Source organism: Strix uralensis, chromosome 17 (assembly GCF_047716275.1).
Source record: "Strix uralensis isolate ZFMK-TIS-50842 chromosome 17, bStrUra1, whole genome shotgun sequence".
Taxonomy (NCBI): Eukaryota; Metazoa; Chordata; class Aves; order Strigiformes; family Strigidae; genus Strix; species Strix uralensis.
In genome coordinates, this window is record NC_133988.1 from 15,559,717 (window position 1) to 15,583,441 (window position 23,725).

A 23,725-nucleotide genomic window follows, 5' to 3' on the forward strand; every position below is an offset into this window, starting at 1 on the left:
GGTACATTCCCATTCAAACCAATGTAAATTACCTTTGACCAATACATTTTCCCGGGAAATCAATGCATTTTAACACTGGATAATATTTATGAAATTGAATTTTTTATTGAAGCTAATGCAATTCTCTTCTATTTTATGCATTTTTATTAAACTAATGCATTTTAAATTAAACTGTTGTATATTAACTACAATGGCTGTTGGTACTTACAGTAAAATAATATATGTTTGCTGAAATCAATACATATTCCAAACCTAGGAATTTCCAGTTAACAAGGCTATATCAAATGTAACAAATGCATGTAGCTACTTAATTTGATACTTATATACACTGGCTGGTATATTTCTGTATTGGTAATGATTATTTTTAAAGGGAGAAAGCTTATTAAAGGTAGAAAGATGGATTCCTGTGCGGCTCAGAGCTGCAGTTTGAAGCTGGCAGTGGTGGTCACTCCTCCCTGGGGCTCACACCGAGGGGCACCATGGGGGTGACCTGTGTGTCCCAGTGCTGGCTGGTGGCTGAAGCCCATCTTCTCTGCCACAGATGGCCTCTGTGCCCTTGGCCACATCCCTGCACCTCAGTTCCCACTGCATGGGTTTTGGGGGCAACCTTCCCTTTCCTTGGGCTCACCCTCGCTCATCAGTCTCCCCCCCCCAGCCCTTTCCTCTGGCAGCATCTTCAGGAGCTTTCGGAGAGTTTTATCCATCTCCCCTTGGTGTTCAGAAGGTTTCAGTCTTTAACAGCTTATCCCAGACGAGCTTAATTTAGCAGCTTTGCCTGATTCAGCTTTTCACTCGGAAGGATATATCACCACGGTAATGGCCAGGAGGATTTGCCCAGCTCAGGGGTCTGGGGAAGAGCTGCCGCTCACAAAACAGAGCCGGGGGCCAGCTGGCCTGAGGACAGGGCAGGTGATGGTGACGAGGACGGATGATACCCCCAACCCCGAGCTGCTGGCCTGTCCCAGGGACGTGCTCTGCGCTGTGCACAGGATGTGGCCCCAGGAGGCCATTCTGGCCTCCCGAGCCGTGGCATTGACGGGGGAGAGCCAGAAATAGCAGCGTTATCTGCTGTACACATGCCGAATGGCGCCGTTGTTGAGATAATTTGGGCGAAGCAATAAAAGAGGAAAATTAATTAAAGAGCATGTGCTAATTGTAGGGGGAATGTGCCTGGAAATAAGTAGCCATGGCAGAAACGCGGCCGGTGGAGGGGACCGGGCACCCTCCCCGCACATCCTGGGGCACCCAGGGGGCACCGAGGGCTGAGGCCGGGCACAGCTCAGTGCATGCCCTGCGGGAGCCGCGGTGGGCACCGAGGGGAGATGGAGGGGTGCTGTGCCCCCCCCCGTGCGGTGTCTCAGCCTGCACCCCTGTGCCTCCCGTGTGCCCCTCAGTGTCCCCCCCCTCGGGGTGTCCCCCCGCGGTGACCAGTCGCCCCCCCTCCGTGTCCCGCCGTGTCCCCCCGCCCCAGCCCAGAGTGACGCGCCGCAGGTGCCGCGTCGGCCGCCAGGTGGCGCCGTTGTAGCGGGCGAGGTGCGGGCGCTGGCGGGGGGGGCGGAGAGGGGCGGGAGGAGAGGGATGGGGAGAGGGGAGAGAAGGGAGAGGGGAGAGGGGAGAGAAGGGTGGGGGGAGAGGGCAGAGAAGGATGGGGGGAGAGGGGAGAGAAGGGTGGAGGGAGAGGGGAGAGGGATGGAGAGAGGGGAGAGGGGCAGGGAGAGAGGGGTTGGGGGGGAAAAGGGCGGGGGAGAGGGGAGAGGGGCAGGGAGAAAGGAGAGGGGCAGGGAGAGAGGATTGGGGGAGAGGGGAGAGGGGCAGGGGGAGAGGGGATAGGAGCAGGGAGAGAGGAGAAGAGCAGGGAGAGAGGGATTGGGGAGAGAATGGCAGGGGGAGAGGGCCAGGGAGAGAGGAGAGGGCCAGGGAGAGGGCAGGGAGAGAGGGGTTGGGGGAAGGAAGGTCAGGGGAGAGGGGCAGGGGGAGAGGGCAAGGAAAGGGGCAGGAGGGGTAGGAGCAGAGGGGAGAGGGGCAGTGGAGAGAGAAGCAGGAAGGAGAGGGCAGATGGCCATGAAGCTCCATGACCTGCAGTAACGGGCTATCAAATGCTTTGTGAGAATATGGGGGAGAGACTGGAACAGCCCCGTACCCCACTGCGGGGGGGGTCGGGTCCTGCTTCCCTGGCTGGTGGGGGCCAGGCAGAGCCAGGCATCGCTGTGAGGGCTTCAGCCTCTCCTGCTGGAAGAGGCAGAGACCCTGCAGTGGGGGGCACGGGGGAGGTGGTGGGACCCCTGCCAGGGTTTCCCGGAGCCCAGGACCCAGCCCCGGCGGTGACCACTGCCGGGGGCTGAGCTGCCCTCCCCTGCGCAGGGTGAGGACACAGCTCCGGAGCGGCTGGCTGGGTCTCCACGAGGGTCCTTCTGCCCTGCGCCCAGGGCTGAAGCTGGGCCCGAGCTCCTGGCCAGCCCCGGGGCCTGACTCGTCCCTGCTTGCCCCGATGGCATTGCTGTCCCTCGGTGTGGCTCCTGGTGTCCCCTGGCTCATTGCCAGGACAGAGTGGCCGAGCGAGCTCACCATCACCGCTGGCACTGAGCTCTCGCTGCCAACATCATCCCTCGGATGCCTAATGGGGCCGGATCACTGCACAAAGGACTTATCATGTGGATCACAAATGGCAGGAAGGCAAGAATAAATTAACGCCTGAAATGGGAGTGTGCTGAAATCTAACTTTTTTTTTTTTTTTTAAGTACACAGAAAAGCCCCTTCCATATTTTAATTAAAAGCCTTTCACAAGAGGAGGCAAGGGGCTGCCATTTACAACGGGCTATTGTCAGGCGCACAAAGCAAACCGTTCTGGAGACAAACTGATTTATTAACCTGCGCCTCGCAGCGCTCCCCGGGGTGGGTGAGCCCTGGGTGGTGGGGGGGGCAGCAGGACCAGGCTCCCTCTACTCTCCCCGGGGTGCCCCAGGGCCAGCGGGGCAGCATCCGAGGGGACACAGGGGGAGCAGGGACAGAGCGTGCCGCCCTGCAGCTCTCCATCCCTCCCTGCAGCACTGGGTGCAGCCCCTCTCCCTTATGGCTCCCATTGATTTATTAATGATTTGGCCAAACAGAAACATTCCTCCAAAGCCCACAATTTAATTTGCTCACCAAAGATGCCAAGTTAGTTTTATTTCTGATTTATGAGCAGGCTCTTCTGTTCCCTCAGCAGCAGAGCGGGGCAGTGATTTATGGGCGTGAGATCAGCTTTGTGGGCACAGGGAGAAGGTCCCCTTGCTGGGGACCTGTCTCTGATGGTGTCTAACAGCAGATGCCTGGAGCATCTTGGTCATGAACAGACTGAGCCACCCCCACTGCTGGCATGGAGAGGACACCTTGGCATCAAGCAGCAGAAACCAACTCTCCCCCCAGCAAAAAACTCATCTAGAACCAAATCTCCCCCTGTACAAGGCCATGAGATGGATGGAAACAAATACCCATGGAGGGATTTTTTCCCCCCCCCCCGCACAGCCTGTGCTCTCACCCCTGGCTAATTACAGCCTCATTAAACCAAAGGTGAAACACCTGCCTGGCACCACCAGCAGGTCCAATCTCATTACAAATCCCAACAACTGTCAGTGGTTTGAGCTCTGATTTGTGTGGCTGAGGGGTCAAGAGAGGATCTATTTATAGTAGATGGGTTCCCAGGGCAAAGTTGGGTGCTTGACTTGGGTGCACCCAAGCAGGGGCAGTGCAGAGGCACCCAATGGTTGGGGTCTCAGAACACCCATGGAGTTTGCTGCAGATGTCAGTGGGGTTGAGATTTCAGCTCAGCATTTGCATCTGGGTTCACCAGTTCCAGGCAGGTGCTTTTGCTGCAGGACCATGAGGATCTGTGGTGGGAGCCCCTTTCTCCGGCCAGCTCTGGAAGTGTGGAAGAAGCTGGAGCAGGGCTTGCAGGAGCATCCACGCGCTCTCTCTAACACAAACTGCCTTGGCTCTTGCAAATCCTTTCTTTGAACTTTGATTTTTCTGTTCACTTCTTCTGCCTGAGGCGTTTTGCAATTGTGGGATTGTGAGCAGCTCTGAGTTTCTCTGAGTGGAAGAGATGAGAAGGACGAGATCATTTCCTAGCTGTTTGTGCTACAGCATGGTGCCAAGGTCACTTTGGGTGTCTGCTTTATCCTTTTGGACAGTTTTCCTGGCTCAGGTGAACTTCAGACGGCAAGAAGGGAAGGAGCAGACCTGTCCCTGTGACAGCTGGAAGCATCTACAGAGCAGGGCGCAGTTTGAAGGATATTCCTTTTCTTTGGTGTCTTCCGAACTCAAATCCTGCTTTTTATTGAAATCCCAAGAGTCCTGCAAAATGCAGGGAACGGCAGCAGGATGATACCTGGGCTGCCAGGTGGGGCCAAGCCCCAGGAGGGCCAAGGGGCCTCTTCCCCCCCCAGCCACATGTGGACAGAGGCTCCAGTGCTGCAAGATCCACCGCAGCGAGAGGAGCGGAGAGCTCTGGGGCTGGGATGGTGAAGGACTACAAGTGGCAGCTACGGGGGCACTTGTCTTGGGTTTGCTGGTGCCCACGCACAGCGGCAGCGGAGGCTGACAGGATGGCTGCCCATCTCCCCCTGGCCCCTCCGAGCACGGGGATCTCCACAGTGGGACGTGGTGACAGGTAAGACGGAGGACGGGGACCAACGTGTTGATGCATGAGGGGGCTGCTGCCCTCCTCGTCTCTGCAGTTTCAGAGGCAAAGCAGCATCCACGCCCAGGGTGACACTTCAATACCACATCCCCCTCCATGGGATGGGGGGTGTGGGGGGGGGGCCCAGCTCACTCCACGCTGGGTCTCAGGGAGGGGAGCTGGGGTGCGGGTCTGTGTCCCAGCATGGGAGGACCCCCAAGCTCTTCCATGTGCAGAGATGTGTCTGTGTGACAGCTTGGGGTGTTACCTGTGCCTTAGCAGGAATATTACAATGCTGCACTTGCTTGGTCTGCAAATACCCACCTGGAACGTCCCCAAAGGGGCAGCTCAGACCTTCTCCACTCAGAAGTGAGTCACCGTCAGTGGCACTGGGGTCCCTCTGGGGAAAGCACGGCAGGACACTGCTGGGAGTTATGGAAAGGAAAATAATCCTCAAAGCCATTTGGATGTTGGTGTGGCTGGTACGATAGGATATGGGGCAACCTGGTGCAGAAACCATAAAGTTATTTATTTTTTTTGGTAGGAAAGCAAAGGGGGTATTTCTGAACAGGTTGTGTTACTGCCCGAGTGCTACTGGCAGTGCTCGGCTCTTCTGTTTAAGTTGTTTGAATTCTTCAGAGACCAACTGCATTAAGTCATTTAAAAACATAGTCCTAAACCAGTCTGAATTTGGAGATTTTTCTGGCTGTGGTGTGCTGTGAGCGTGTTTGCTGTGGCCATTCCCGACAGGGTCAAAGGTGTTGGACGTGTTAGGTTTGGAGGGGAAAAAAAAAACAACCAAACAAAAAAAACCACCAAAAAAAACAAAAAACCCAAACCTGAAAAAGTTTAACCGGGCAGCTTCCGGATGGTGATTTTTCCACCTTCCCGGGGCGGCTGGGTGTTCTTAAAACACCGGTTTGTTTTTTAAAAAATTAAATTGCGCCGAGGCTCCGCGCCTTTGCGCGGGGGGGTCCCACGACCGTGGGATGCCCGCGGAGGGGGGGGGATGCCGCCCCCTTCCCTCCCCGCGGGGCGCGGGCGGGGCGAGGCGGGGGCCGCCCCCGGCGGTGGAGGCGGGCGGGCTCCTCCGCTGCTCTCCGCGCTGCTCCGCGCCCCTCCGCGCCGCCGGTCTCCCCCAAGATGGCCGCCGACGTGGGATCGATGTTTCGATACCGGACGCGGTTTGATGTCCGCCGGCTCCAGGTTGGTGGCGGCAGCGGCGGCGGGAGAGGGGGGGGGATCCGGGCGGCCGCCCCCATCCCTCCCTCCCTCCCCCCCCCCCCCCCCCCATCCCTCCCGCCCTCCCTCCCTCCGCCCGCCCTTCCCCATCGATAGGTATCAGAAATTGATCCCCGCCGCCGCCGCCGCTCTTTGTTCGGCGCCGCCCGGGAGCATGGAGCAGCGCTAACGGCGATGGAGCCGCGCCGGCCCGGCCCCCGCCCCGCCGCCCCCGAGGTGACAGCGGGGCCGGGGGGCGGCCGCCGCTCCGCCCCGGCGGGAGGGGAGGGAGAGGAGGGAGGGAAGTTCCGCGGGATGAAGTTGCGGGGAGCGCGGCCTCCCGCGCCGCTCCGCCAAGTTTCTTGCGGTCCCCACCCGCGGAGCGGAGCCGCAGGTGCCCGCGGGCTGCGAAGTGTCCCCGGTGTCGTCGTCCCGTGTGTCGTGTGCGTGTGTGTGTGTGTGTGTATCCCCCCTCCCCACCACCAGCCGGTAGCGGGGGCGGCTCTGGAATTGCTGATGCTTGGAGCTGGGAGGGCAGAGACTCTCGGTTGAGATGATGGATGCGCGGTAGCCCCGGGGATGGCGGAGCGGGGCTGCCCGGAGCCCCGCCGCCCTCCCATTGTTATTCGGTGCCGGTGCTGGGGGTCGCTCAGCCCTGAATGGCAGGGAAGGCGATCGGCATCAAGCGGCTACTAGCCGGTCCTGCGGGCCGGCCCGGGGAAGGGCTGGCTGCCGGCGTTTGGGACTTGTGATGGATGCGGCGGGAGAGAGATCCTTTGTGGCTCTGGGCAGGTCACGGATGCCGTATCCCGCCGTAGTGCCCTCGGGCTGTGAAATTAACGGTAAGTCCTTTGTTAACGTGTGCGAGGGAAGGTTTGTCAGGGGATGTTGACAGTTTGTGACCTTAAATAGGCACCTATGTAGCGGGGAGGCGGATAATTAACACAATAGCTCTCCCAACATAATGGGATGAAACCCAACCTGGATCTACTACAAAAGCCGAAACGCTCATTTACATGGATATTAAATGGGTTTATCCCTGTAGGATATTACGGAGTTTAAAACGTGGCATGCTTCATAGGGGAGTAAACAAATTGAAATGCGATTTATGGGGCTTCGGTACTGTATCAACAGTTCCAGCATTTAATACATTTTGGCTTTTAAGCAGATTACGTGCTACATCTGTGATATGCTCCCCTAAAAGTAATGCAGGTACCACGGCCGGCCGGCTCGCCGCGACTGCTCAGTTATGGCATTGTGGTCGGAAAGGGATTACGGGTCTAAGCGCTTCGGATACAAAAGCATTCCTCGCTACATCACGCTAATGACTTTTCCTGGGTGCGCGCAGACCTTTATTTAAAGGCGAATATTGGCAGCTACTTTTCGGGGGGGTTTGTCAAGGGGGGACCTGGCGGGTGGGAGAGGTGGGCTGGGAGGTGGGCAGCTCGCCTTCCCCGCCGTTCTGCTTGGCCGGGTGGCCGTGGCTGGGCGCGGAGCTGGAGAGGGAGCAGTGGGGATTGACTTCTGTCCAGGCAGCAGTTCTGCCGCCTCGCCGGGATCACGGTGGGAAAGGTGACCTTGTGCCAGCTTGGCCTAATGCCCTCTATTTAAAAAAAACCCAACCCTACCCCCCCCCCCCCCCCAAACCAAAACCCCAAAAAAAGGAAGGGAAACAATCAATTCATTATTCTTCCAAGAGCTTTTCCCTGTTGTTTTTTTTTTTCTCCTTCCTTTTTAATGCATGTGTCTGAGCAGCTCTGCTGGCCTGGGGCTGGCTGGGAATGGCAGAGTTTGAGCAACCCTGATGAATGGTGGGCATATGTAAAACATGTAGATAATGTGCTACTCGGCAGCACTTTGATCGAAACGGCATTGAGCCTTTTTACAGCAAATAGTCTCGGAAATGAGGAGAGATAAAATTCTATCAAAGATAATACCAGACATATTTCACTGGGTTATGAGATTGTTTTATTGTGTACATTACTAATGCAGTATTTTTTTTACAGCTTTCTTGTGTATAATAGTCATAGTGGGATTCATACCTTTATGGGTTTTTTGTGTTTTAATTTGCTCTCGGTTTATTATGTTCTAGTTAGCATTGTATGGATCACATGCTCCGTGTGCCTGACGCCGTTTTAATCTAACCCATTCTGCGTTAAAACGGCAAAAAATGGGAAGAGTTGCGAGCTGCTGATTTGGGATAATAAATACAACCGCGAGTGAGGGGAGAGAGACCGATTATAGCCATCTTTTATAAATGTCTTCACATCTCATTATGCAGATGAGCTCTGGCTATACGGCTCCAGTGTTTGGTTCGTCAAATAAAATGCTCTTCGTTTTATTTCCCGTAATGCAAATGTTCTCTGCATGTCAGAGTGGAGTTGGGCAGAAACTTCGGCGGCGGCTCTGCCGGATGGCGGTGTGCCGGGAGCCTCGGAGCGCGGTGTGGTTGATGGAATGTTTTTGCTGTTCAAAGTTTAGGGGAGGAAAAAAAAAAACTGTGGATGTGATTAAAATATTATAACCTTATGATATTCTGGAGTGCATAAATTTTACATATCAGCTACAGAGGGAGTTTAGACATCCATTAAATGATATGACAGCTTGACTTATCTAAATGTGCTATCATTTAACAATGTGTCAAAATTCTTCTTTATATAGACGACAGCAGTAAATAAGCTATCAGTCCTCTTGGCTGAAGCTTAATTCCTGGAGCTTGGACTAATAAACTTAACTGCACTCTTGTGGAGCAGCCCATGGGCAGGATAATGTTGGGGGGAGGCCACGACGCTTTTGGGGCTGTGAATGGGGGCAACTTCACCTCTGCAAATTCCCCAGGTTCTGTGTGGTTTTTAAGGTTCTTCTGGAGAGACTGGTGGGACCTTCCAGTTTCCTCCAGCGCTATCTGTTCCCACACCTGCTTTGCAGAGGTGGAGGGTGGGATGGTGCCTGTGGTCACTGTGCCCAAGGGGAAGCGGGGGGAGCCTGAGGGGAGCTCTGGGTGCCCCCATCTCAGGGGGATTTTGTCTTTCCAAGCTGAAATCTCAGGGTTTATGTAGGTGCAGCCCATGCCCAGGGCTGGCTGAGGAGCATTGTAGGGTTGTCAACGTGGTTTGTGCTTTCCAGTGGCTCCAGCAGCTTCCTGTGCATCGGGGATTGGGGGAGAGTGGGCTGCAGAATTGTCCCCTTTAAACAATTAATATGAATTTAGGAGCAGCGACACTAACGAAGCCTGGTTCTCTGCAGATGTCTGTCTTGTGACTGGGTTATCTGGTGTCTGCTGGTTGTGTGCTCCTCTTGGGGCCTTCCCAGTGACCAGGGCATTCGTGATGGTGCTCTTCATGTGGATTCTCCGCTGTCTCCTGTTGCAGCTGTGCTCTGTAGCCTGTCTCTTGGCAGGGACAGTAGTGGCATTTCTTTCCTTCACCCAGGAGCCCTGTTTCCTTAGAGATCCTTAGAGAGCCAGAAATACTCGTCCCCTCCATGTGCCACCAAGGAGGTTCAGCTGAACTGACCACCAAAGCGTAGCTGGTGCTCCAGCATGGCCTGTTAAAGCCTTGGTGGTTGGGGGGACCTGTGGGTCTCTGGGTGTCACCATCATTGACCACTTTGTGGTGTCCCTTTCCTCCACACCTCCACCACAGCTCCCTCCTTAGGTCAGGCTGAGGTGCTGCATCCCTCCAGCATCCTACTCTTCCCCAAATACTGCACTAGAAGAAAATACTTGCTATTTCTAGTAATTCCAATTTATATGTGAAGGGGAGAATGAGATGGGCTGTGTTCCTGGTTCCACCTGCTGTTGGGTCTGTGTTGTGCCCTGGCAGAAAGTCGGACCGTGAAGTTCCTGAAGTGAAATGTGGTTTTTTCCTGTGGCTGAATAATTGAGACTCTGCCAGACAAGAAGAGAGCTGCAGAAAATGAGAGTTTATCTTTAGCTCCACAGCTCTCGCTTTAGAAACTGGTGACCCCAATTCCAGCCCAAAGAGTGACTTCTTCCCTAATTAATAAATCCATTAATTAATTGTGTGCGTGCTGCAGCCCATTAGAGATGTATGTGCTGGCCTCCTGATCCAGTTTAGCGAATTGTCTCTGTGGCCTTGGAGGTGGGGGGGGAAATAGGGATTGTGACCGAGAGGCGAATAGGGGACAGGGATGGAAATATAATTTGATTTTGTGGGACCGGAGGGAAGGATATCAGCCCTGCCACCTCCTGGTGAGTTATCCAGCTTGGAGATGAGCATGGGGACAGCGAGCAGAGCGCTTGGGGTTGCTGTGCCCACTGAAATGGGGGAGAGCACGGAGGGGGGGTTCATGGGGTGGAGGCAGCTGCTTGGTGCCCCCAACTCAGGCCAGCCTGGGTGGTGGAGGAGCCTCTTGCATCGCGAGGCTTGATGGCAAGAGGGGAGCCATTTCGTTGGGGTCCCTGGGCTGCGTCGTCATCTCCCGCTGCCTTGCGGCCGTGAGTTTGGCAGGGCTTTTGTGCTGCAGGTGGAGCTGAATGTTAAAACGTTTGGTGATCCGAATTATTATTTATGACCAGATTAAGCAAACAGTACACTCCCAGCCTGTGAGTCCTTTAGGAGGTACTTGCTTAACTAGATAACCTCAGCAGAGCATGCGGAACTCGCTATTCATCTCCCTCCATATGTTGGCACAGGAGCTGCTCCCTTCAGTTAATTTTTCTTGCTGTCTGCAGAGACTTCAAATAAAAATGCAGGCATAATTGTTGTGCGTGCTGGTCCCATAGCTACTGTTTTCTCTGCTGAACAGAAAGTTAACTGTTGGCAAAAGAAGCACCATCTTTAAATGCAGAAGGTTTTGCTTGCCTGTGGATTTGGGGGCTGGAGTGGCTCCCCCATTTTCCCCTCCTAATTTTGCTGGTTGGAGAAAAGCAGTGTATGTGGGTTCCTAGGGGTGGCTGCGTGTCCTCTGGGATGGTGGCGATGCTGCTCCCCTCCTCCCTTTGGTGCTGGGATAATCATGGTGCTGTACGTCCCCGGCTGCGGGAATTCCCATGTCTTGAATTTCAGGGAATTATCCTGGGAGCTGCCGACACAACATGGCAAATTGAAAATGCGGGGCCATTGTTTGCAGGGAGGGAGGGCGATGGCAAGCTGCAACATCCTGTTCCTTAACAGCCTGCCTTGAAATGAAATTAATTTAGGGTTCAAAAGCAATGGTGTGTGCTCCCCGCCTTGCCAGATCTTGAGATAGAAACCACACCACAGCTTGCTCACTGAATTAATGGTGTAGCAGATTCCCTCTTGGATTGGAAAAGGCACATTAGAGGCATCTATTCCCCCAAAAAAGCCTGGATGAAGTTTCTCAGTACATTTTGTACCATCCTGCTCCTATTACCGAAAGATGTAATTCCCCAACTTGGGAGATAATAAGCAGGTATTGACTTCTGCTGGGGTCATTATCAAGATTTATTCAGTCAATATGGCTTCTCGGGTCAATAAATCTTGAGGTTGATAAAGGAGGAATATATACTTGCAGACTTTATTAAAAAGTTTTCCCCTTTCGTAACACTTTCTCGTGCATGTTGCATTAGGATCTATGACTGAGTTTTCTTTAATTACCTTTTTTTTGTGGTTCACGCTTTCCCTGCAGCTTTTGGTGTGTCTTGCTGAGACAGCAAAACCTGGGAAGCAGGATTCGGCCCTGTGCTGGGTCTGGCTTGCTCGACATCACTGCCTTGCTAAGAACCCCCTCTCCGGGCTTGGCTTTGGTGATGGGTTGGGGGGCTTGAGGGGGAGTGGGGTCTGTGGGTGCCTCGCCCCATCATCTCAGGGCTTGGTGGGCTGAGCCTGGGGCATTGGGTTTTTCTGCGGGAGGGTTAAAACTCAGGGTTCCTGTTCTGAGCCCACCATAAAATAACAGGATGGTGTTCCCTTCCCTGTTGCACACTGAAGAACGTCTGCAATTGAGGGTGGAGTGAAACAGCCATGATGCACTGGTTGAGTTCAGTCCCAGCACCCTCTTGTTGCTTTGGGCAGTGGCTTTGTGCCTCAGTTTCCCTGTTCCTGGGGCACAAGGGATGATGGAATATTCTTGTAAACCAGCATCTTGAGGCAAATTGCCCCCAAAACGGGCCTGGCAGCATCATGGCAGTTGTGCCCGTGCCCTGGGTGTGTGGCTGTGTGCTTGTCTTCTGAGGAGAAGGGCCCTCAGAAAGGTTGCATGTGCCATTTTGGTGGCCCTTGCAGAAAATCTTAGGGGGCATCTCTGCAAAGAGGTCCAGGCTGTATCGGTGCAATGAAGAACTGGCTCTGGAAGCCAGCAAGCTGCCAGCTACAGGGATCATTGGCAAAATCTAACCAAAAGGCTTAGCCTGGGAAGCTGAAGTGCTCGTTATTTACTGCAGTGCTTGTTAATGAGCAGAGGCACGGGAGCATCCACTCCTTCCCAGGCAGATCCTGGCTGGGGTTTGGGGTGGAGGGGGAGCCCTGGACGAGGGGGACAATAAATGCTCACCCCCCGCTTGCAGGCAGGAACCCTGTCAGAAGGGCGGCGTGTGATGATGGGCTGCTTCAACTTCATCTGTATATTTAATATGATTAATTTTGGCCATGTCTGCTGAGGAGCTGCTCTGCAGTATTCCTACAATTGGTGGTTTTTCTTTTAAGTTGAGCTTCACGATTTCACGCAGCTGAACGCGCCAACACCTCCTTCCAAAATGGTTTCAGTGCTTTTTTTTTTTAATATGGCCTTGCTGTGTAATTATTTTTTTGACTACTTTGGTGTAGCACTTAATGATTTCCCCAAAGCTGCAACAGGACCCCAGAGTATTGATTTAGCTGCAGTTTAAGCGACTCGCTGCTAACGCGTGGCCGTTTTAATATTAATTGCTTGGCGTGTGCGTGCTAGCTAGTTCTTCTGCAACGCGGATTTCTAAAAAAGTAAATAACCAATTTGAACCCCGTGTAAATATTCCTCTGGTGGGAGCTGTGCCGTGCGTCAGCTGCTCTGAGCACGCTGCTGTTGCCTTTGGTAACGCTCCTGCAGTTTTACACCGAAGTCAGGACCTCGGGCATCCTTTGTTTTCTTCCGTCGGGATAACATAATAAAGTATTACCTGGCGCTGGCAGCGGGTCTTGTAATGTGCGGTGTAAGCACAGCCGCTCATCGGCGCCGGAGCCGGTGTGTTATTGCTTAGCCTGGCTGCAGAGGACATTTATTCTTTATTAATCACACCGACGGGGAGAGCTGCCTTCGTCTGCGGCTCTCCGAGTGGTTTGCAAACATTGCTTCATCCCTGGGTAATCATTACCCCTCTTATCCCCCCCTGCCTGATTTCTTGGCCAAGGGGGGAGCGGTGGGCTCTGCCCCTGTGGAGGGTACAGTTTGGGGCAGCTAAAAGCCCCCTGTGGTGCCCGTGTGCAACACAGCAGTGTGGCAGCTGGGATGGGTGATGGGGAGGACGGTGCCCTCCAGGAGGAAGGCAGTTGGGGACCCCTGTACTGCAGCTCCCCATACCCCCAGGATGGCAGCTTACTCCCCTCCCTGGTGGGGCAGAGCACGGCGCTGGGTTTCATGAGGTCCCCCAAGCAACACCCTTGGGCCCCAAATTCAGCGCCCAAGTTGTCGGTGAAGGCTCCTCCACAGGGTTTCTCCCCCCGTGAGCATTTGCTGCTGCCACATTTGTTGTACTGGAGCTGGAGCAGGACGCCCTGGCCGTGCCGCTCTGGTTCCCTTCCTCCAGCACCGGTGATGGGCTGCGCTCTGCTGATCCCAACCACCTCCAGACTGCCCCCAACCCCAGCCCTGGCAGAGCTGAGGGCTGGCTGGGGCCAGCGGGTGCCCAGGGCACAGCTCCGGCACGTGTCCCGGCATCCAGGACGGTGGCCGCCATCCAGGGCCAGCAGCTTTGCCCGCTCCATTCTCCGCTCAGCGCAAGCTGCAGAGGTAGCGTCTCCTGCCACTGCACTTTTCTTTCAAATAAAAGCAGCTAATTAACATTATTCTTTAATTATTGCCTTTATCAACAAGGGGTCTGGTTTATACCAGCAGGATAGTCGCTTTCCCTTCCACTACCCAAGCGAATGCTTCAATTCCTGTTGCTTTTGAAATGAATTTGATGTCATCTGCCCATTGTCACTTAATGGGGACACTTGGGTAATGATTGCGCGCTCCAGCCCTGTTAGCAGCACTGCGAGCGTGTAATTTAGCCCCTTAGGCAACGGTACTTTTGAAATCTCTGGATAGTTTTGAACTCTCAGTTCTTAATTAAATATGCAATTTTTCACGGTAACCAGGTTAATTCTTTTGTGTTGTGTTGTAATACTGTTAGGAATTTTCATAGTTCTTATTAAACATTATTCAGGCATTGTGAATTCCATAATTAAAAAAAATGAAAAGAACAAAGCTTGATTCACTTCTTTCTTTTCCCTGGTTAATTTATCAAATGAATTTTGCAAATTTTTCTTTTTCTCCCCAGACAGCATGCCAAGTGTTTTAAAGGGGAAGGATTTAATTGCTCTGTAGGGATTGGTTGGTTATGAAGGATTTGGCTGTTTGATTAGTAAACCCTATTGGGAATGGTTTAATGCTCCATGATCTTAAAAATTGTCTGATTGTTAGGCTCTCCAAGGATGTTTTCTCTTTTCCTTATGTACGGCAACAGCTCCGCACAAGTGTGATTATTAGATAGCAAGGAGGGAGCAGAGGGGTAGATGGTTGGTGCTGGGTGAGCCTGCCTGCCCTGGCGGCGCCGAGGGAGCCGCCGTGGCCCCCGGAGCTCTGTGGTGATGATGATGATGGTGAGACAAGCCAGTGGTTGTTTACGTGCATCCCTGCAGATCGCGGGAGTGAATCGCTGGCTGTGCCAGGATGGGGCTGCTCCTGCACTCGCTTTCTCTTCCAAGACTCATTCCCCAATATCTACCTTGTAATGTAATGAAATTATATGGAATATCTGATTTATCAAGAGGCAAAACCCTGCTGTGTTTTCCATGTCTGAATCACTTTGGTATCCCACTGGGGGGGCATCCCCGTAAGGATGCTAAAGTGCATGGCAGGGTCTCACTGAGGGGCATCTCTACAGCCCTGGAGCTGGCATGAGGAGGGATGGGGGGGGGTGCAGCCTGCCGGGGGTTTAATCCAGGTACCCCATGGTGGCCGAGGGCTTGTAGAGCCCCTGTCCAGGAGTTATGTGGGTGATCAACCTCCTCTGACTGCAGAGCCTGGGGATGTCCAGCCAAAAGCCTTTAACCAGGCAGGCTTTTAAAAAAAGGGAAAAACAACACAAAAATGCTCAGCTTGTGGTTTTTGCTGGCGGGGGTGCTACCCACTGCCCAGTTACTGATGCTTTTTTATTTCTCCCACCCCTGCATAGGAGGGAGCTGTGCTCTGCCCTCACACCCCCAGCCCCAACACCTTCAACTGAGATTTGGATTCAAAATCGATGGAGGTGACGTCTGCGTGCTGACGCTGGGGCCGCGGGGCTGGGCTGCGTCTCCAGCCGCCTCGGCGTGCGGAGAGAGTGCACCTCTCCAAAATCCTGAAAGGAGCCTTCCAGGGTGGCTGCCAAGCATCCCCTCAGCCACTGCCAGCGGCTCTCTGGGTTGTTTTTAAAGTGCTTTTTGGACTTAATATAGGGAAGAAAAAAAAAGTCAATATCTGGTGTGTTTAGCCATACTAGTTGGTGTCCTCTGCGTCCCCCTGAGGTTGTGGGGTGAAGGATGGTGATGGGCTGACTGTTAAATAACTGAAAAGCCCCAGCGTGGCGCTGGAACCCAGTGGGATTTTCGGGGGGGGCAGGAGGGGTTTTGCCACCCCCCCCACGCGTGGAGCATCCCTGGGAGGTGCTGCTAGCTGGGAGATAGCAGCCTAGCTGGGAGATAGCAGCCAAGCCGGGATCGATTGCGGCCAGTCTGAGGGGGCTCCCCAGGGGTTATTTGGGCTTTAAGGAGAGGTCAGAGAGTCATTAAACTTATAAATATATTATGATTTAAGAGAAGAGCCATCGTTATCTTCAAGCTTGGTTTATGTGGCGCCAATTTTCCCCCATTCTGGTTCAAGCCTTTACGCCAGGTGGATCAACCAGCAGCTGGTCAGCCAGGCTAGTGCTGCCTGCAGCCGAGGCAACAGCCGGGCAGCTTGGCGTAGAAAATAAAGTGTTGGGCAAGGAGTCTTTTCCCCAAAAAGCATCAAAACCTGCACTTAAAACTGCCACTTTTTTTTTTGACTCCCCCTGAATCTTGCAGAAAGGTGATTTGCACATGTCGTACGAGGAGCGGCTGAGGGAACTGGGGTTGTTTAGTTTGGAGAAGAGGAGGCTGAGGGGAGACCTCATTGCTCTCTACAGCTACCTGAAAGGAGGTTGCAGAGAGGGGGGGGTGAGTCTCTTTAACCAAGTAATGAGCGATAAGACAAGAGGTAATGGCCTCAAGTTGCTCCAGGGACGGTTTAGACTAGATATTAGGAAGCATTTCTTTACAGAACAGGTTGTCAGGCGTTGCAATGGGCTGCCCAGGGAAGTGGTGGAGTCCCCATCCCTGGAGGGGTTGAAGAGTCGGGTCGACATAGCGCTGAGGGATCTGGTGGAGTTGAGAACTGTCAGTGCTGGGTTAACGGTTGGACTGGACGATCTTCAAGGTCCTTTCCAACATAGATGATTCTGTGATTCGAGGTTTGGGGAGGCAAGTGATGCTGCTGCGGCTCAGCTGGTGGTGGTCCTGGCTCACTCCAGGTTGGAGCCTGGGGTGAGGCTGGGGCTCCTCTGCATCCCTGGGTGCTTTTGGGTGAGCAGGGTTTTTTTTTAGCGACATATGAGCTGGCAGCACGTGAGTGCCCAGGCTTGGCACTGGGGCCCTGGCAGAGCTGAGGTTGGTCTGTGCCAACCATGCGTCCCCTGGGCATGGTGTGACCATGAAGGAACGTCACCGGCCCACAAAGCAAGATCCAAGAGGCAACCCAGCGGTGACATCAACCCATTGCGATGTCTCCATCATCGTGTTGAGCAGCGTGGGTGAGGAATGCAAGTGACGCTTAAAAATAATGATTAAAATTTTAAAAAATCCTAATTGCTCCTCCAGTTTCTCTGTTCCTCCCTGGCTGAAGCAGCAATGCTGGGCCACAGCTGAAGTGGGAATGCAAACCATTTGCTCTATGAATTTTGCCCAACGGGGACAACCTGGGGCTTGAGCAGAGACTGACTGTGCTCGCAGGGCTGCCTGCACTTCGCTGCTGCGACGGCATGGGGCTGTTCCCTGTAGTGCTGTGCTGAATCCAGAAAGTCATTTAAAAAGCAAAAAAACAACAAAAAAAAAAGGACTACACATTTGCAAGGCGAAGCTGAGCAGACGCTGGTAATGTATTCCCAGGCATGACACAGAGTGGCAGCGTGTCGTGAACCGCATCCCCGGGGACCCCCGGGTCTGTGATATTGGCTTTAACCCCCACCGGCTCCGGTCGGGGCGTAAATTCATCAGGCTTACGGGTATTGCTCTTGGACTACTGAATAATTTACAGTTGCAGAGCCCAGCCAGGTTCAGGTCATTGGGGTTCATGGGTTAATAACAGGTTTGGTTTTTGTTGTCAGCAGCTGCCTTGATAACATATGAAAGAATCCTATTCTGTTGATTAGATTTTGAAATGGATCAATTTTTAATCAGCAGAACATCTGACTCACTCAATAAGAGTAGCGTGGTGGAGACAGGACGAGGGTCTCGTTATTTACAGGATTGTTTGTTTTTACTAATACGCAAATCCTCGCCGGGGCTGGAGCCTGCCCCCCGCCTTCCCTCGCCTTGACTCCCCCAAAATAAATAGTCAGGATTATCTGCAGCCTCGCACCAGGTATTTGATTCATCTACTGATTTGGTAGGAAATCCATGATGCTGTTTAAGAGATCTGAGGGCACACTGAAGCTTTGATTTAGCTATCTGTTGTTATCAATGGAAAAACATTTACTTTCCAATCACCAAATCTTATATATAATAGCACCTTGGGGGTGCTTGGCTCACCCTGAGCATCCCTGCGGGGAGTTCCCCCCACTGAGAGCCAATGAGAAACACCTTCAAGATGAGCTTGTGGGTGCTGGGAGAGCAGGGGACAAACCCCAGCAGGATGCAGAAAGGTGCTGGCCAAATTCCTGGGTGTGAGTAAAGTTTCAGAGGGAGTAACTTTGATTTCATCATTAATACTAAAAGAGCTGGATTCCCATTAAAAGTTAAATACTGGCTGGGGAACTGGGCCGATGTTTGCTCTTTTTAAATTTTTTTGATTACTTGGGGCACAAAAAGCATCCTGAACTTGACATGTTGCATTGCATCTTGTAAAGACGTGCATAAAATACATTATTTTTTTCTGAAGTGGAATCCTCTGGGTCAAAATTTTGGCTCAAAGCAAGTGTTAACAACTGTTATAACAGGACTCTCTGAAAATGAAACTTTTTTTTTTTTTAGTAACAGAAAAGGTAAAAGTCTTGTAAACATAACTTTTGGAAGAGTGTCATGAGAGTACAGGTGACTGCGGTGGGTGGCTGGGTGCTGGTGGCTGGCTGGGGACAGTCTGTTGCTGGCGGATGTTGTTATAGATAAGAACTCGGTCATGATGGTAATTTGCATGGTTTTTGCCCTGGGTGCTTTGGGATTTTAGTTTTAAAACTTGTGCCTTCTGGCAGTCTCCTTAACCTAAATAAATATTTTCCCTCTTGCCATGGATCAGTGAAGATCATGGCTGTTGTGGGGGCTTGCTCCTGCAGGTTTATTTCTCCTTTTTTTTTTTTTCTAAATAGTTGCCTCTTATTTAAAATTGGGTGTGTTTATGAATTTATATATATAATTTTTTTGTTGATTTGATGAGGTAGTGATTTAAGCACCAGGAAGAGTGTGCTGAAGCCTCTGGCCAGCGATTGGAATGTGAGTTTGGGGATGAGCTCCCTGATCCTGCTGGGTGCCGTAGCCTATTCCAGCCCCACGTGGGCACCCACGTCCCCTGTTTTTGCTGACCTTTGGCCACGACCAGCCACGCTCTGAGGTCTCCTTTGTGGCTTCACAGTGCTGGGTGTTATTATAGTACCCAAAACCCAAGGGCTCATTTCTATAACCTGGAAATAACGCTGTAGGTAATAGGTGGTTGCTAATAGCCACAGCAGTAGCTTATGGGCTCTTGTGCCTGTCAGCGGGCACGCGCGATATATCAGTTTCTGCTAAAAACATTAGCAACATCAGAAGGTTAAATATGCATATTATATCATCCCTGGCGGTTTTATTTTCAGGAGAGCAGTGGGTGTCACAAGTTCACGACTTCAAAATTAAGTTTATTTTAGTGATGGAAAATGTGCTTCTCTGTTGAGTATCTGCTGGTTATTTTCTGAGATGAGCTGAAAGAAAAACATTTTTGCAAAGAGTAGTGGGGCGGCTGACCTGGGTTTTATTTAATAATGGGTGCTTAGAAAGCACCCAGGGAGGTGATCGGTCTTTAGTGTCCGTTGTGGGGCGATGGGGAGCTGCCCAGTTCTGGTGCTTGAGAAAGGCAGCAACTCCTCTGGTAACTTATTAACTCTCAAAATTGCTGTTGTGTTTAGCAACTGAGTAAATGAATTGCTGCTGGGTCCCTGGGTTTTAGTGTTGTTGCTCCAGACAGGATTGACCCAGAACCGCGCCGGGGCTGGCTCTGTTGGCCCTGTGGGTGCAGCGCGATGGGAGCCGGGTCCTGTGTGCGAGGGGGAGCAAACTGCTCTGGCGGGGTTGGAAATGGGGCTCTGCTGCTTCATTTGCAATTTAAGGGCATGCGAGGGGGTTGCTCCTTTGCAGCTCAGGGTTCGTTTTGGGTCTACGAGTTTGTACTCACGACAGTGTTGAGGCTGGCAGGTACAACCCCGTGTGTTGCTCGAAAGCTGCGCTGGTTTGATCTGGAGTTACCGAGAGCAGCACATCGTCCTGTCCTTTTTCCTCCTTGGTTTTTAAGCTAGGTATGAAGCGCCAACAATTTTGGGCACTGCAGGGTGTTTGGGTTTGTTAAGTCTTGCTCTGGGGGACGTGCGGATTGCCTTTTGGCAGCAGTCATCTTCTCCTTACCTCTCTTATTGAAGAACCCCCCCCTCCTACCATATAACCTGAGCCTGGAAGGGTTTCTGTGTTTCGGTCTTTTTTCAGGCTAATAATTAAACGATAACAGAGCCCAGCATCTCTTTATTTAAAGAGCAGATGGAGCATCCTGAATATTAGCATGGTCCTGGCTCTGACAGCGCCGGCAAGTCCTGGAGCTCGGGGTTTGGATGTGCCCCCCAAGGACTGCGTTATTGGGCAGCAGCAGGCAGGAGCCCCGCAGGCAGCAGCCCCGTGGGATGCCGCTCGTGCTGCTCAAAATTACAAAGGGCATCGTTAGGTAGAGGTGAGCCGAGATGCTTTCCTGCCCTCCCTTCCTATCCCATGGCTGAATCCCTGCGAGCTGCTTCGAAAAGCACTTTTGGGCCCCGATGGGTCGTAACTCCTTCCCGCCATCTGAGTCGGCAAAATCCAGCACGTCGCGGCTGCCGCGGGCTCAGCCGGGTGCCGGGCGACTCTCCCTCCATCCCGCCTCTGCGAGCAACTCGCGAGCGATCCGAGGAGCTGCAGCTTTTACGATTATAACCGGTGTGGGGGTTTTTTGGTGACAAATACTTTATAATGGATAATCCCAGTCTGCTACTTTAAAAAGCTATAAAAGAAAATAGCGCAAGCGCTGGCTGCTGAGCTTGCCCGAAGCTGGTTGCTCCCTCCTTACCGTCACCGATGCGGAGCCGCAGCGATGCGTTCAGGGCTGCAGATGCCGTCGCAGAGGGTCCAGATCAATCACCAGCAAAATCCCCGTTTTTTCCCCATTTTGTCTCTAATCGGCATCACCATCTAGCAACTGTGGTGTTTGCCTCCCACACTGATTTCTCATTGAAATGCCCTATTTTTATTTTTTTTTCTTAAGCAGCTACAATTGATAATTTAGCTCTGGATAAAGCAACCTTAGAGCTTTTTATTTCTCAGAGGCCAAACATTGATGTTGTGTGAAATGGGAGCTTTGAGGAGGCTTTGTATGGAACTTAGCTTCCTGAAAAATTTATTTACTGCAACTGTGATCTGCAGGAGCGAATTGATGTTTATCTATAGTAGTTCTTGCCAGAAAAAAAAATGCATAACTGCACTTTCTTGGGAAGCCTTGAAAGGCCTTTTAAATAAGTGTCTAATAGTAGGCTCTCAATAGCAAACAGCCAGCTTGATAGACAGTATACAGTATATTATTAACTATAAGCAGGCTTAATCTTTTTCTCATGTTTTAGAGAATGCTTTATAACCTTGTGGCCAAAGAATTCATGATCGCCAGATATTTGAAGCTAAGCAAAATTATACCGGCTGTTACAGCCGAGAGATCGATACTGCCGGGAAGCGCGTGGGGCTGCGAGCTCCTGCTTGCTCCTGCTCGCAGCCGGCGAGCTCCTGCTCGCAGCCCATGTCCTGGCGTCGGCCGCTGCCAGGCGGTCCTGGCTGCAGAGCTTGGATTTAGGTGACACATCCAAAATGGGGGGGTTTTCCCCGGAGAGGGATGCTCGGGGGCAGCGGGGGGGGGTATTTTTAATTCTCTTTTGCAGTTGTCAGGTGCGAGCTGGGGGTCCTGGCATCACGCAGGAGTCATGTGCGGGGCCCAGCTTGGTGATGCAACAGCATCAGAGAGCAGGATTTGGCCCTGGTGGGATGGAGCTGGTTCATGGGCATCTTTCTTTTTTCATGTGGCAAAAAAATAGCAGTTTTCTGTCTGGCAGCATTTGCCTCAAGACGAGGATGCTGAAGTCCCTGCTGAGCCTCCGACTACCACCTTTGCTTGCAGTCAGGGGCTTTGCTTTCGCCGGGGTGATCTCGGCCACGTGCTTCAGTGCCCTCATTTGCAGTTGTGTTTTTCTGCTTTTCCTGCCCGCGCTGTGTTGGATCCTGGGAGCTCTGGCCAGGAGTCAAGGAATCGATAGATGGTTAAGGTGATAAGTGGCTTTGCTAAAAACCAATTTTGCAAGAGGAGTTTGCAAAGAGGTTAGCGGAGAGGATCTGCCTCCACGCCCCAAATGACTCGCTCCAGCCAGGAGCTTGCCTCCGACCTGAATTAACCCGGGAAGCATCCTTGGTGTGGGTTGTGGCTGCTCTTCTGCTTCTGTGAATCCTGTGGGAGAGTGAGCCTGAGGAATAAGTCTCCTTCCTCCAGAGAGAGCGTTTGGGGAAAATCAGAGAGGTGAATGTACCTGAAGGCAATATAAAATTAAACAAGCAGAATTTGCTCAGCTGATAACTTTTAGCCGGTCTTGGAGCTGACGGCTCTGCTGGCATTACGGTGGCGATATTTACACAGGGATGAAGTGTTCCCATACGGCTCCTCCGGCGCGGCCAGGTCTAAGCAGGCTTTTCTCTAATCTCCACCATGGCTGGCTGCTGCTTCTAACTCTATTTTCCCTTGAACAAACATTCGTTGTACCCACTGTTGAGAAGATCCCATAACCCATTTATGGCATGCTTACTGGTTTTGGCATAGCTCAGTGGTGCCAGTGGGACGCTGCTGTGCGGGGGCACGTGCTGCCTCCTGGCACCAGGCGTGAGTGTCTCGTGTCACCAGGTAGCCCCCAACCACATGTTGCTGCAAGAGAAATAGGGAGCAGCACATCTCAGGGGTGTTTTACCGAAGCAGTTTTGACCACCAACAGCTACTACGTGGTCTTTTCAGAGGAAATGAAGCTGATGGCACCCAAGACCTTCCTTTCTAACTAAATTTTGCAACCAGTTTATGTCTGTTCCAAATGCAAAAGCACTCTGTGCATGTGATGAGTCCCTTAAGACATGATCCAACTTGTTGTCGTCTCCTTTGCTGTATCCAGGGGGTCCCAGCTCCCTCCTGAAGCTTTGTTGACCTGGTCCTGGTTTCATAGGTGGCTTCTTGTCTTCATGGAAACCCTGCCTGCTCCTCGGGGCTGCGTGGTTGGGGTGTTTTTGGTGGCACCTCATGGAAGAAGTTGGCTTGGGTTGCAGTTCATCAGGCTGGTGATTTATTGGAGGGCGTTGTAACGTTCCTCAGGTTCATCCCATCCCTCATGCATTCTCATCTCCGCCGTGCACGGGCTGCAGGGTGGCGAAGGTATGGGCTTTCCTACTTACGCTTTTGATTTTTTGTGGGCAGAGAAATGGGTGGTTGTTAGGCTTTCTGGCACTTCTCAGACTTGACTCACCTTTTCCCACCTACAAGGCCAGGGATATCCCCCAGACTCTGGCCTTAAACTTGCAGTGCTGGGACTGATGGCGGGATGAGCCGGTAGCAGCATCCCCTTCTCTCCTTGAGCAGCATTTCTTTATTTTCCCTCTGTTTTCCCATTTATTAGGTGGAATTTCCCCTTGGCTGGTGACCCCAGAAGGAGCATTGTGGGATGCTCGTGCATTGCTGTTGGGCTTTGCTTTCGTGCCGTTATTTATGACTACATTGCTTCATTACACAGCTGCAGTTCGAATGCTGTGGCTGAAACCACCTTATTTTATTTTTTTAATCATCGTGGGGAGGCTGTTTCTGGATGCTGATTGATGGAAACATCTTATCTCTAGTCAAAGTGTCTCCGCTTTGCGTGGTAATGAAATAGTTTGACACTTTGACACAAGTGTCAAACACTTTTCCAAAGATGCAAGCAGCAGAGACTTTGATCTAGGTGCAAACTGGTTTCATTACAACAAACAGGCCCCCCTTTCATCCGGAAAAGAAGATAACGGGTTTCAATCGGTGCTAACTAGCAGCTGCTCTTAATGATTTTAAAAATAAAAATAAGAAAAAACTATAATAATAGAATAGTTAAGCTATTGTGTCATGTTATAAACTAGCCCCAGTGCTGTGGAGCGAAATAAG

General features: G+C 52.2%; 1 protein-coding gene across 6 annotated transcripts in view; it reads left to right on the forward strand.

Moving 5' to 3' along the window:
* Positions 1-5,720: 5,720 nt before the first annotated feature.
* CUX2 (cut like homeobox 2) overlaps positions 5,721-23,725 on the forward strand; it is a 68,460-nt gene continuing 50,455 nt past the window's right edge. For 2 of the 6 annotated variants that reach the window (XM_074887292.1, XM_074887295.1), the window contains exon 1: positions 6,208-6,720. Coding sequence is in view for 2 of the 6 variants with exons in the window: in XM_074887297.1 (XP_074743398.1) it covers positions 5,801-5,863 (63 nt within the window). In the remaining 4 variants the exon portion in view is untranslated. Of the gene's footprint in view, positions 5,864-6,207; positions 6,721-23,725 lie in introns of those variants that run through there. The other 4 variants (XM_074887297.1, XM_074887296.1, XM_074887293.1 and 1 more) reach the window with 4 other exon arrangements.